General features: G+C 38.8%; 1 protein-coding gene across 3 annotated transcripts in view; it reads left to right on the top strand.

Annotated features, from left to right (window-relative positions):
• The window catches only part of Astn2 (astrotactin 2), a 985961-nt gene that overhangs the window by 376867 nt on the left and 594995 nt on the right, over window positions 1–14099 (top strand). For all 3 annotated transcript variants that reach the window (XM_051163215.1, XM_051163211.1, XM_051163209.1), the window contains one exon: window positions 13269–13415. In XM_051163215.1, the coding sequence (XP_051019172.1) occupies window positions 13269–13415 (147 nt within the window). The remainder of the gene's footprint in view (window positions 1–13268; window positions 13416–14099) is intronic.

Below are 14099 nucleotides of genomic sequence, written 5' to 3'. Positions count from 1 at the left end.
GATATAGGATTGGACAAAACTCATCAGAAGACTTTTCCCAAGATTTTTTATTACCAATTAAGTCTTGATTTTCCCCATATTCAATGGATATAGCAACCCATACATACCCTTCTAGGTTACTCAACATTCAATTAGAGGCACCTGCAGTCCAAGTAATCCTTGTGAGGAGACTAAGAAAGACCATGAAGTGAGCTCAAGGACACCTTGGGTTTTGTGGCAATAACCTGACAAAAACTTACCAAAATAAAGAAATAAATATTCTAAATAGAATAAGATAGTGCCTGGCATTGGGACAAGCATTCGTTATTGGAATGTATATATATTACTAACACTCTTGTTATAAGTAATTAAATTGACTCATCATTTCCATCCTTTGTTCTATACAATGACAGCTTTGTGTGACAACGGTAGGTTAAATGATGTACAATTTAACACAGTCCTCCTAGGTATTTTAATACCAAACATACATTTTGGCACTTGAAAGGAAAGTGACATAATGTAGCATTTTGGAAAGTGAAGAATGTAGAATATTTGAGCATGGAAAAAGAATCTGTATGCTGGATAGTCTTATGTTAACTTGACATACAAACTGTAATTATCTTTTTTTTTTTAATTTTTTTTTATTGTTTTTTTTTCTTTTTCATTTCTTTTTTAAATTAATTTATTCTTGTTACATCTCAATGTTTATCCCATCCGTTGTATCCTCCCATTCCTCCCCCCCCCCAATTTCCCATTATTTCCCTCCCCTATGACTGTTCCTGAGGGGGATTACCTCCCCCTGTATATTCTCATAGGGTATCAAGTCTCTTCTTGGCTACCTACCTGCTGTCCTTCCTCTGAGTGCCACCAGGTCTCCCCCTCCAGGGGACATGGTCAAATGTGAGGCACCAGAGTACGTGAGAAAGTCATATCCCACTCTCCACTCAACTGTGGAGAATATTCTGACCATTGGCTAGATCTGGGAAGGGGTTTAAAGTTTACCTCCTGTATTGTCCTTGGCTGGTGCCTTAGTTTGAGTGGGACCCCTGGGCCCAAATCTGCCTATCATATTGTTCTACTTGTAGGTTTCTAGGACCCTCTGTATCCTTTTATTTTGCTATTCTCCCATGCGTCTCTCATTTAGAGTCCCAATAGGATGCCCTCCCCTCTGTCCCAGTTTCCTGGTAAGTGAAGGCTTTCATGGGGCATGCCCCTTGGGCTAGTATGCAGATATAAGTGAGTATATACCATTTGATTCTTTCTGCTTCTGGGTTAACTCACTCATGGTCATTTCTAGCTCAATCCATTTATCCACAAATTTCGGGAATTCCTTGTTTTTAAAACTGAGTAGTATTCCATAGTGTATATGTACCACAGTTTCTTTATCCACTCTTCTACTGAGGGACACTTAGGCTGTTTCCATGTTCTGGCTATTATGAATAAGGCTGCTATGAACATGGTTGAGCAAAGTTTCTTGTTGTGTGCTGGAGCATCTTCTGGGTATATTCCAAGGAGTGGAATAGCTGGGTCTTGAGGAAGCCCTATTCCCATTTTTCTGAGATAGCACCAGATAGATTTCCAAAGTGGCTGTACTAGTTTGCATTCCCACCAGCAATGAAGGAGTGTTCCTCTCTCCCCACATCCTCGCCAGCATGTGGTGTAATTATCTTAAAGTAAGGAACATCACTTGAGAAAATGCCTCCATAAGATCCAGCTATAAGTAATTTTCTCAATTAGTGATAAATGAGAAAGGGCCCAGCCAATTCTAGATGGGGCTACCACTGGGCTGGTGGGTTCTATAGGAAAACAGGCTGATTCTACCTACCTACCTATTCCCACCTTCTTGCGGTAAGCTCTAGGAATCCAGGGGCACACAATTATAGCCTCTGGCCCCTTAATTTTTTGGATCCAGGCAAATAGTCCCACACTCTGGTCTACAGCCTCCTCATCTCCACTGAGGAGACCAGCCAGACATCAGGAGCATACAAGATTTAACTCCAAAATGGCAGCACCCAGATTACATGCTGTCTGAAAGGCTTGAGCTCAGAGACCACAGAGTGAGAGAGCAAGCGAATGGCAGAGCTGCTGACTCTGGAGTTCTGCTAGCAAGAAGAAGGCTCCTAGGTTCCTGAGGAGACCTGCTGATCCTCGGGATCACACAGGCTAGACACTCCTACTCCAGTCTCCTTCCTGTGTGCATAACTGGGACACAGCCACATGAGGATAACTGCAGACTATTCCCTAAGATCCAGCAGCCAGTCCATAACCATACCCTCCATCCCAATGGTGGCTGCTCCAGAAACATACAGCCTCCTTCCCAGGGCTCCTTCTGTACCCTCAAGAGATTCAGCAGGCACCAGGAACAACAAGCAAAGCCAGAGACAACCAGATGGCTAAAGGCCAGCATAAAAACACAATCAACAAAATCTAGGGCAATATGTCTCCTCCAGACACAAGAACTGCAAGAAGCCCTAGGTAAACTGACAAAACTAAAACACAAAAAGATGGCCTTACATCTATGCTTATGAAGATAATAGAGGCCTTTAAGGAGGAAATGAATAAATTATTTAAATCAATGCAGGAAAACACATTTAAACAGATAGAGTCCCTTAAAGAAGAAATGAATAAATTAATTAAATGAATACAGGAAAATACAAACAACCAGATGAAAGAAATGAATAAAATGGTTCAAAACCTGAAAAAATGGAAACAAAAAACAGAAAAAAGAACAAAACAAAAACACAAACTGCAGAAATTCTGAAGATGGAAAGCTAAGGAAAGAAAATAAGAGCTAGAGATGGTAAGAATCAGCAATGGAATACAAGAGATGGAGGAAAGAATCTCAGTTATAGAAGATACAATTGGAGAAATCAATACAGCTGGCAAAGAAAATGTTGAATCTACACAATTCCTAAAACAAAACATCCAAGAATGAAGGATACTATGAAAACAATGAAACCTAAGAATAATAGGAATAGAAGAAATAGAACGTTCCCATCTCCAAGGACCAGAAAATATTTTCAACAAAATCATAGAAGAAATTTCCCCCACCTAAAAAAGGAGATATCTATAAACATAGAGGAGGCCTACAGAACACCAAATAGATTAGTCAAGAAAAGAAAGTCCTCCTGCCACATAATAATAAAAACATTAAATGTACATAGCAAAGCAAAAAAAAAAAAAAAAAAAACTGCAAGAGAAAAAGACCAAGTAACATATAAAGGCAAACCTATCAAAATCATGACTGACTCCTCAACAAAGACTCTAAATGCCTCGCGTTCTGCTTTTGAGTGATGAGAGGAACCATCTTATGACATTTCTGTGACGATTAAATGAGATAGTGCATGACATCATTTAGTCATATTGTCTTGTATTTAAATGTATAAATGTTGGTGATTGTAATAGTCATGAGGTGATAACAGTGCTACCATTCTTTGTTGGGAAAGAATTATAAGAAAAGCCAATCTTTAGAAAGTACTATAAAGGGACTCAAAATGTGACCTTAGAGAAATAAAATAAAACTAACAATATTTAGTTTGAAGAACAAAAAGCTCGGGGCAATGTAACTACCACTTTAACTAACTGCTCCAAAGAGGAGTTAGTAGATGCATCCTGTTTAGCTAGGACAGCAGAATGTTTTCATAGAATGAGATCCTGGCACCTTTTAGATTTTAAACTGCTTGAGAGGAAACTTACTGCTTCATAAGCATTGAGTTTTCTCTCTAAGAAGAGTCTAATAAACATCCACACAAATCTTATGAAGACAAACCTATGGAATATGAGAGATTCAGGAAGTTACATGACACTCAAAAGAAACCACAGATTTGAGAGTATGAAGGTAAGGGAGCACAGAGAATTAGTTCAGGGTTAGAACAGAGGGGACAGTAAAGGAGATGCATGGGTCTAAGTGGGTGAGATAAAGGAAGAGATGCCCACATTGAGGGATGACACCATAATTCACAGAGAATCGAAACATAAAAAAGAAATAGGGAACATGGCCACCCACTCCAGAGTTTCTGAGAAAGCTCCATTTTCACCTGTTTTTCTGCCTGCCTCTGGCGTGATACTTGGAATTGTCAGACAGTGTGTCCCAATTTTAGTTTCCAGAAATACAGCAAGTTGACACAGAATCTCAGGAGCTCAGGAGCTACAGGAATCCCATGGGGCAATCTGCAAGGTTAATGAGGTCCTATCATGATCTGTGCTAGTCACCTGATCTGCAGGTAGATTAGAGAATTGACATAGGCTTTTCAAATGACTTTTGACCAGGTAGAGCCCAGCACTTAACAAAGACAGTAAGTGATTACATTTTTCTATGGTAAATGAAACAATATTCTGATGCTGACATCTCTTTGTGGTAGGGAAAACAGCATTTAAACATTCATTTGTGCTTAGATTTCCTATTCAGTTGACATTTATTGAGCACCTACTACATTCAAGCATGCCACAAGCAAAGGAATATAGAATGGTATGCAATATGAAGCATTTCATAAACTAGATGAACATTAAATGACTATTTAATGGGATTGAGTAGATGGGTAAATTGATTGTCTTGGTAGTCTAAGAACTTGATTTCAGTCCTTAAAGCACACATTTTTAAAAAGCTGGGAGAAGACAGGTAGATAGATCCTCGGGGTGAGTGGTCAAGCTAATCTAGCTGAATCAGCAGTCCCTGGGTTTGTCCTTAAAAATAAGATGAGCAGATCCTGAGGATTGACACTAAGTTTGCACTTCTAGCCACCATACACACATACACACGTGGACAAATGTGTGTGTATATATACAATAATAATCTTTTTACTGGATGAATTACTTCTCAAATGAGAACACTATATCTTTATTCACAGGAGTCAGAAGCTACCTATACAATCCAGGATTGCAGCATAGGCAAGAGTGCCACATATCTCTTTGTTGCTCATGTATGGCTGTGAGTATTTAAGGAGATGAGATAAAGAGAAAAGCAATGAGAGCTTACAAAGCCAAAGGTATGAGCCAGGAATTGTACTTACTATTCCCATATCTTCTCTCCCAATTAGAAATTACCACTGCCATTTTATAGATTATAAAAGTGAGGTGCTAAGAATCTCATGCTTGTGGAGATATGGCTAGGTGGTTAAGAGCTTACTGCTCTTCCAGAAGACCTAAGTTTGCTTCCCAACATCCACAAACTTCCTTATTATAATGAAAGCCAGTGTCTTTCTAGTCATATTCATGATTTTTCCCTCTTGGATGTCTCTGGCTAGTGTCCTTCATTTTTAATACCCTTGTCCTTCATCCTAGTGCACTATGCCACTTAAAGAAATTGGCTGTCTACACTGGACTTGGGTTTCTATCTTTTGTGACTACAAGGAAGAAGGAGCCAATGGGGATACAACAACTTTCAGTTTTTTTCACACACAGAGAACTGATAGGGTTACATCCATTTTTTCCATTTTAAAAATGTGGTTGATTCCGCTCGAAATTTAACTTAAATTTGATTTTCTTTTCTCAAATTGGCATTTCCAAACTAAGATCCAATCAAATGCCCAATTATGAGCAGTGTGGGGATCAACAATGCTTAGGAATTTCTTCTTGAACTTCTCAAGGAATGCATTTTATGTTATTCTCATCAGCCACAAGAGAGGGTGAGGGGTTCTAGGGAGGAGGAATGAAAGGGAAATTAGATTTTTAACTTTCTGCTGCAGCAGTCAATATGTCCCAGTGGAATCTCATTCCTGCAGCATAGCACCTTCCCCTGCTAGTGATTCTGAAGGTGATTGCAAATGAGAATGCAAACCAAAAACTGCAGGTGCTCATAATAGGCCTTGGATGTAACAGTCTTTGGAGTTTGGATCTAACTACATTGACATTATCTTGTCTTGGCATCATGTTGACTATAAGAAAATAACCCTTCCCATTTGTCAGTGGCAAATTCTTTATTTTCTGTGGGTGTGTCAATTTACAAGTGTAACATGGAGATTTTATGGTTAGAACAAGATTTGAACATGGAAATATGTTCATCTCCCAAAGCCATGTTGCCTTTAACTACCTGATGATGCCGGGAACCTTTATTCCACAGTGAGGTAATGGTCCTCATACCATGCTGGAGTGGAAGATAAGAGTCTCTGTTTCATGATGAGGTCAGAAGGCACAGGAATGGTTCTTCTTATTCTTCAACAAATGAATTGAGCAGTATTAGGCAACTCATTAAATTGCTGTGTACCTCTTTGGAAAGTATATATGGTAGCAGAAATCTGCTGGGAAAATTAAATCAAGTAATTCTCCTTCTATATTGTAAGCTTCAATGACATTGGTGATTTTGCTCACTATCATCTGCATTATATCTTGAAAAACCTAAGAGTCAAAAAAATTACACTGGATGGACAGATGGAGACTTTTATGTCTGGTATGTGCTTCTTAAAGGAGCAATGTAATCGCTTTTATAGGGGGAGTATTACGGGATAGATAGTTTTCAGCTTGATGCTCTCTACACAACTTATTCTAATGTAGGTGCTTATAATCAGATCTTTTGGCCAAAAAAATCTTAAGAAATCACCTTTGCTTCTGTCCCACTGTGAAGTTTTCAGTTTCCATGGCAACTCCCCAAGCCATAGAGGCTGCCTCATCAGCATCTGGCCTTAGTACAGACTTGACCTATGTGTGTCCTTCCTTCCTCCAAATTTTTTGAGACAACTATGGTAATTAAGACATTTTCTTAGCAAATGGTCTCCCCAAGAGGCTGTTTAATCTTATTCTTTCTACTACTTTGACCCTTATTGTATGAACTTCCATTCACTGTCTATTTTTTTGTCTTCTGTTTCAGCAAAGAAACATTATTCGTAATATATTTGAGAATGTGTTGGATACAGAAGTAAATAAATACAGAAACCATGTCAGATATGTTTCTACATCTGTCTTAGAAATTGTTATTATGTTAAGTGTCTACTGTGTACCACAACAAGTGTGAAGCATTTGATAAAATGTGCCACCATTAACTCTTTCAACATTCCTAATGTATAGGTCATTTTATCACTCTTTCTTAGGAAAAGCACGTTAGACAGCTAAAATATTTCTACTTCTGATCCAGAGGATCCTAGAAACCTACAAGAAGAACATTATGATGGGTGGATCTGGGCCCAGGGGTCCTGCTCAAACTATGGCACCAGCCAAGGACAATACATGCAGTAAACTTCAAACCCCTACCCAGATCTAGCCAATGGACAGGACATTCTCCACAGTTGAGTAGAGAGTGGGGACTGACTTTCACAAGAACTCTGGTGCCCCATATTTGACAATGTTCCCTGCATGAGGAGGCCTGGAAGTATTCAGAGGAAGGATAGCAGGCTACCAAGAAGAGATTTGATAACCTATGAGCATATAGAGGGGGAGGAGGTATCCCTCAGTCACAGTCATAGGGGAGAGGAGTAAGGGGGAAATGGGAGGGAGGGAGGAATGGAAGGATGCAAGGGATGAGATAATCATTGAGATGTAATATGAATAAGTTAATAAAATATATTTAAAAATAAAACAAATAAAGATCCTGGATTGTGGTGAAGGTTTCCATGACTAGATGGATATGATTAGTTCAGTAATGGCTCATTGAAAGAGGGTGAGCAATCTGTCCTGGCCTTGGGCATCTTCCTTGGCCTTGCAATCAGCTTTGTGTGCTCTGGTAACATTCCTGATAAATTCTTGGTCCCATCCATATCTAATGTTGCATGAACTAGGGAAGGAGAATATTTCTCAGAAACAGAGTTTTGTTTCATGTTACTAACTAGATGGACCATCATCTTAGTTTCATTCTATTGCTGTTATAAAACCATGTGAACAAAGCAACTTATTTTTAAAAAGCATTTCATTGTATGCCTTCGGTGTCTGAAGATTAGAGTCCTGGCTATCAAGCAATAAGCAGGCAGGCAGGTAGTCATGATGATACTGGAACAGTAACTCTCATCTTGAGACAACCATAAGAGAAAGAGAGCTGAGAATGGCACAAGTCTTTTGATACCTCATACCTGGTGACACATCTCTGCTGACAAAACCACACCTCCTAAAACCTTGCAAACAATACTACCAACTGAGAATCAATCATTCAAACATATGAGCCAACAGAAGCCTCCCTCATTCAGACTACCGCTGACATTCTGTCCCCAAGCCACCAGCTCCAAACACTACTCATACCCCATCATTCAGACTCCATTCATCTAAGATTTTTTTTTCATGCTAAGCTTTTCCTTGCATGCCCCTAGCCCAAGAGTAAAATCAATAGACTCTTGACTTATAAACTTCCTCCACTACTTGTTATGTATGAAGTAATGAGTGCTATGGTAGCTATTTAAGGTGAGCTCCATTCACTATTCTCAAGTCTCGTGAATCTTCTTTTTCTTGGATAACATTGGTATTAGCTTTTATACATGCTGTAAAGCTACTAAAATGTTGCTACCTTAGCCATTTGGGACACTTGGTTAAGAAATAAAAAATTTTTTCTTTCTTTTTACTCTGCAGTCATTTTAAATTTTAGGAATATCCCACTTCTTGACACCAGAACGAGCTATATTTTAATTTATTCTTTCACTTACCCATTGTTCTACAATTCTAACAACTAAATATGTGTGAATAGCTCCTTCTATATGACACCCTGATTGTTTTAGGATTGGGAAGAAAGGCAAAGATCCTTTTCTCTTTTCTTTTTTCTTTCTGTCTTACTTACTTACTTACTTACTTACTTACTTTCTTACTTACTTACTTACTTATTTCCTTTCTTTTTTTTTTTTTTTTCTGAGACAGGGTTTCTCTGTGAAGGTGTGGATATCCTGGGACTGACTCTCTCTCTCTCTCTCTCTCTCTCTCTCTCTCTCTCTCTGTCTCTCTCTCTCTCTCTCTGTCTCTCTCTCTCTCTCTCTCTCTCTCTCTCTCTCTCTCTCTCTCTCTCTCTCTCTCTCTCTCTCTCACCCCCCCCTGGCCCCTCCGTCAGGCTGGCCTACAACTAACAGATCTACCTGCTTCTGCCTCCTGAGTGTTGGGACTAAAGGCATGGGCCACAAGAAGTGCACCACACTACCACCTGTCAAGATCCCTTTCTTAAACTAAGCAACTTCTAGGTCCCAGGATTCAGTTATGCATGAAAGGTGTACAATGTAGGATATGTGATTTTTCTCTCAAGCAACTCACTGTAATTAACAGAAAAAATGTATTTATAAAATTCCAAATTTAGATACCATTAGGTTTCTTGTTACACTGGAGCCAATTGGGATGGCTATGCTAATTAGCATTCTTTTTGAATGGTCAGTGTCCATATTATGTTGGTGATAATATCTCCATAATTTTGAAAATGACTATGCATGTACTGAGATGCTACCATGTTTCAGATATTGTACTGGAGGCACTTGGGTGGTATGCACAGAGATTTTTGTGTGTATACATACATATATATACATATACATATACACACACACACACATATATATACACACACACGCACACACACACACACACACACACACACACACACACACACACATTACTAAACTCTGGTCCAGTGTACACTTACTATTGAAGCCTTAAAGCCTACCCACAATGACATACCTCCTCCAACAAGGCCACAACTCCAGGTCTTTCCCAAACAGTTTTTCCAATGGAGGACCAATTATTCAAACATATGACACTTATAACAAGATATTGGGGAAAACATTAAGCATGTTTATCTGAGGAGAATATGAAGAACTTCCATTTACTGTGATTCTCAACCAATGATGGAAAGAGGTAGGGTTAAGAGAACAGATGGAGTAATGTCTACAGAAACAACAGGTAACATGGACAATATGATGGTGTTGCTTACTTTGGGGGTATTTTGACATTTCAGCCAAACTAGTACCTAGGACTGGTAACAGAAACCACATGAGGCCTTTATGTGTGTGTGTGGCGGGGGGTGTCTTTGTTTTAGGCTGTAGATGCCAGGCTGATGAATGCGGACCGCACACTGTGAACAGATGCTATAAAATAGCTCCAGTGGTTTCAGCAAGGAATGAGTTGGCATATGTGCAGACACCTTTCTTATCCTACAAGCAGGCAACAGAAGGAATGGGGAGGGAGGGTGGCTGAAAATACCAACTTCATAGAAAAAGTTATTTTCTCACAGTTATGGGATATGATCAGGAAATATAAGCTAGATTAAGTCCTTCTCTACCAAAAATTGCCTTTGTTTAACATTTTTTCGCAGCAATGAAAAATCAGACTACAGCAGTGCCCCTGTTTACGAATTCACTTAAGCTAGCTGCCTATATCTAAACTTAAAACATTCACTACAAGAAAAGTCACAATTAAGGCTAAGCTTCCATGCACGAATTTTCAGGACACAGTCCAGTCCATAGTGGCATATTTGTATAATCTATTAACGCATTCCTTTGGAACCATTTTAGTCCAGCAGTATGTGCAGTCTTCCCCCTGTTTCCCTGATCAATAACATTATCAATTGACATTGTATTACAAATCTATGTCATTATACAACTGTAACTATTTTACTAGAATATTTCACAACTTAAAAAAAACTGAGGCTGTGGGACTGTATTGTTTTTGTAAAGTGAGAAGATGAAAGACCAAAAGATGACATTTAAGCATCTAGTCATCTAAACAGTAATGCCTCCAATATTTAGGAAGTCTGAAACAGGAGGACACTTTGAAAAGATATGTTATTTTTAATGGGTTGTATTTGTCATGCTTGTGAGATGGCCTCAGACATATGTGCAATTTCCAAAGTGAAGAAGTAAAGAAAAATTTAAAACTACAGTGTAAATGCCAATAATCTACAGCTTAAAAGAAGAGGCAAAGAGGAAAATCTCAATGAATGAGGATCAAAGGAGTCTTAGGAGAGACTCCAAATCTGTTTACTGTCCCCAGAGCCTGGCCATGCAGATCTAATCTACTTATTCCACCGCTTCTATAAAATTACTTTAATTTACCCATGCGGAATTCTCCTTCACACATTCTGCCCTCTTGTTTAGATTTTAACACAGTTTGCTTAGGAATCTAATCAGGGAAAGGCAAGTCTGGGTTTTTCTCCTAGCCTGTAAGTGAATTCCTAAAAAGTGGTGGATTGGGTGGGGATTCTAAGTACATGTTCATGTGTGTCAGGTGGACTTGGATCTGGTTGCACATATACTCGTGTGTTCATGCACATGAAGGCCAGAAGTCAACCACAGTTGTTCTTCAGGGGCTGTCAATCTTGATTTTTAAGCTATGGTCTCCAGTTGTTCTAGAATTTGCCTTGTTGACTAAGATTGCTGAATAATGAGGCCCTGGTGTATGCCTTCTTTTTTTCCCCAGTCCTGGGGTCAAAGTTGTACACACTGTGCTGGCTTCTTAAAACTGTGTTGTGGTAATTAAACTCAGGCCTTTGTGCTCAAAGTCAGCACTTTCCTGTCTGACTATATCCAAAGTCTATGCAATGCATGTTTCACAAATTAAGTTTTCAGTCCATACTGATGAAATTGAGTTATGCTAAACAGTTTCTGACTATGAAATTTTTCTCTATGGCAGGTTTTCTATATGCATCACTGTGTGATCATTGTGTCAGTCCTTTAAGATATTTAATATGATCCTCAGCATGTATGCCAAGTAACCCAGTTACTTTTGTTGGTGTGATAAAACCACAAACAAAGACAACTTGTGGAGGAAACAGTTTATTTCAGCTTATAAGCTATAGTCCATCATGAAGGGAAGTCAAAAAGAACTCAAGGCAGCAATTTTGGGGCTGGAACTGAAGCAGACTACAGAGGAATGCTGTTTAATGACTTGCTTTCTCTGGCTTGCTCAGCTGTTTTTCTTATACAATTCAAGACTATTTGTCCTTGTGTGACACAGCTCACAATGAGCCAGGCATTTCTCTAGTAATAAACAACCAAGAAGATGCCCCCACAGAATGCCCAAAGGATGATCTGATGGAGTAAATTCTTCAACTGACATTCCCTCATTCCAGGTGACTATTGTTTGCATTAAGTTGACAAAAGCTATCCAGCAGCCCAGGGAATAGAGGTTTTGAGAATGAGGCAATTCACATGGTCAGTGAGGGGTGTATTAGCCAGCTTTCCATCACTGTGCCAAAGTATACAACACACTGAGCTTAAAGGACGAGAGATTCATTCTGGTTCATGGTTTCAGAGGTTTTAGTTGATACTCCTTTGGTTCCATTGTTTTTGGATCATATAGTGGATGAGAATCAGAGAACAGTAGAGTGTTGGGGAAGAGTCTAAAGACAAGAAATACCCTTCCAGTACATGCTCCACCGGAGTGACCTGATTCTCTACCTGATTCCTCATGTCTACCCCAGCAGTTCCTCCAACCATGAACTCATGTATGAATGCAATTATCCATTAATGGGAACAAATGATTGCTTATCATCTGATCACTTTTTAAAGTCCCAATTTGGCACCTTGAATGAATTGAGCAATCAAGTTTCCAGTGCATGGGCCTTCTGGTAACATTCTAAATTCAAGACATAAGAAGGGATAAGGAGGTCCCCTTCCGTCAGAGGTCTAGGGGAGGAGAATAGAGCAAACGATGGAGGGAATCGAGGGAAGTGGGGAGGTACAAGTGAAGGGATAGCAATTGAGATATAATCTGAATAAATAATAATAATAATTATTATTATTGTTGTTGTTATTAAATTTGGAGAAAAAAAGGGATAAGAATCAAATTTGAATCCAGAATAGTCTCACCCCAAAGAACATACTTGATCTGCTATCTCTTAGTAAATAGTACCATAGGATGTCTTCATTTATGTTCTAAAGGGAGTTTAATACTGTACCATTATTATCAAGAATGACCCACTAAATTGAAATGGGAGGATTGCAAATTTTTAGAAGCTGGTTTCTTTTTCTTTTTCTTTTCTTTTCTTTTTCCTTTTTAGCCAAAAGAATCAGCAAGCCTATTTTCACATGTTTAAGCCAAAATACAGTAAGAGGTCGGAAAATATGGTTTATCCATACTCCTCTGTCATAAATGTAATTTCAAATTTTGTTTATTAATTTTTCTTTGTTTTTGATAATCTTGTGCATTTGTACAAAGAAATGTAATTATGTCCACCCCCAATTCTTCCCTGCAAGTCTTCTCAAATACCCCATAGCACAGCCTCATCCCAATTTCATGTCTTCTTTTCTATTGTTCCCTCCCTTTCCTTCCCTCCCTCCCTCCCTCCCTCCTTTCTTTTTCTTTCTGGTTAATATTCACACTCAGGAACTATAGAATCCACTACCTCCACACCATCCTCATATCCTCACCTGATGGATTTATATCTTTGTGTATTTGTTTTTCAGGTTTGCTGAAAAGCCCAGTGAACAAGACAGCCTTGACACTGATTGCTGTGAGCTCCTGCATCTTGGCCATGGTGTGTGGCAACCAGATGTCCTGTCCACTTACTGTGAAGGTGACTTTGCATGTGCCTGAGCACTTCATTGCAGATGGTAAGAGCCCAGCATTGACAATAATCTACAAGTACTTGTCATCTTGTACCCCAATGATTAATACCACCATGCATGGCACAACTTCAGAACAAAGGGGCACCCCATAGCTCTAGAAGAAGTACTCATTTCTTTAAATGCCTGATTATTAGAACTAAATTAAAGGGCTCTTTTATTATATTTTAACAGAAGGTTTGTTAACTAAAAGAAGAGTTCAAAAATGAGTGAAGAAGCACTGGGCTCATTCAGAAGATCGAAGAGTTTGATCAAGCTTCTTAAACCTGTTTCAAATTTTAAAATGCACCCCAAAGAGAATTACATAATTAAAAGCATATGACAATGAAAATTGTATGAGTTTTACTAGAATGTTTGAATGGTCTGGGGGAATGTTCATATCTTGATTCCTATAACAACTATCTTGCAAATTCTACCACTTATTCTTCAGCAAATTAAATTGAATTAATAAGACAATGTAGTCACCATGGTCATTAGCAAAACATGTCCAAGGAACTGATTAAGATGCTTGATGTCTATTGCTAAAGTGACCTCTAAAAAACAGTCCTCCATTGGGTGGCCGATACCTCCTCCCCAATCCTTTCTATTTGCTGTACCATTGAGAATATACCAAAGTTTAACATGAGTGTTTTTAAAAAGGTCTTCATGAGAATGCAACTTAACTTAATTTCC

This window comes from Acomys russatus, chromosome 2, assembly GCF_903995435.1.
Source record: "Acomys russatus chromosome 2, mAcoRus1.1, whole genome shotgun sequence".
NCBI lineage: Eukaryota > Metazoa > Chordata > Mammalia > Rodentia > Muridae > Acomys > Acomys russatus.
This window is presented reverse-complemented; position numbering and strand designations above follow the sequence as displayed.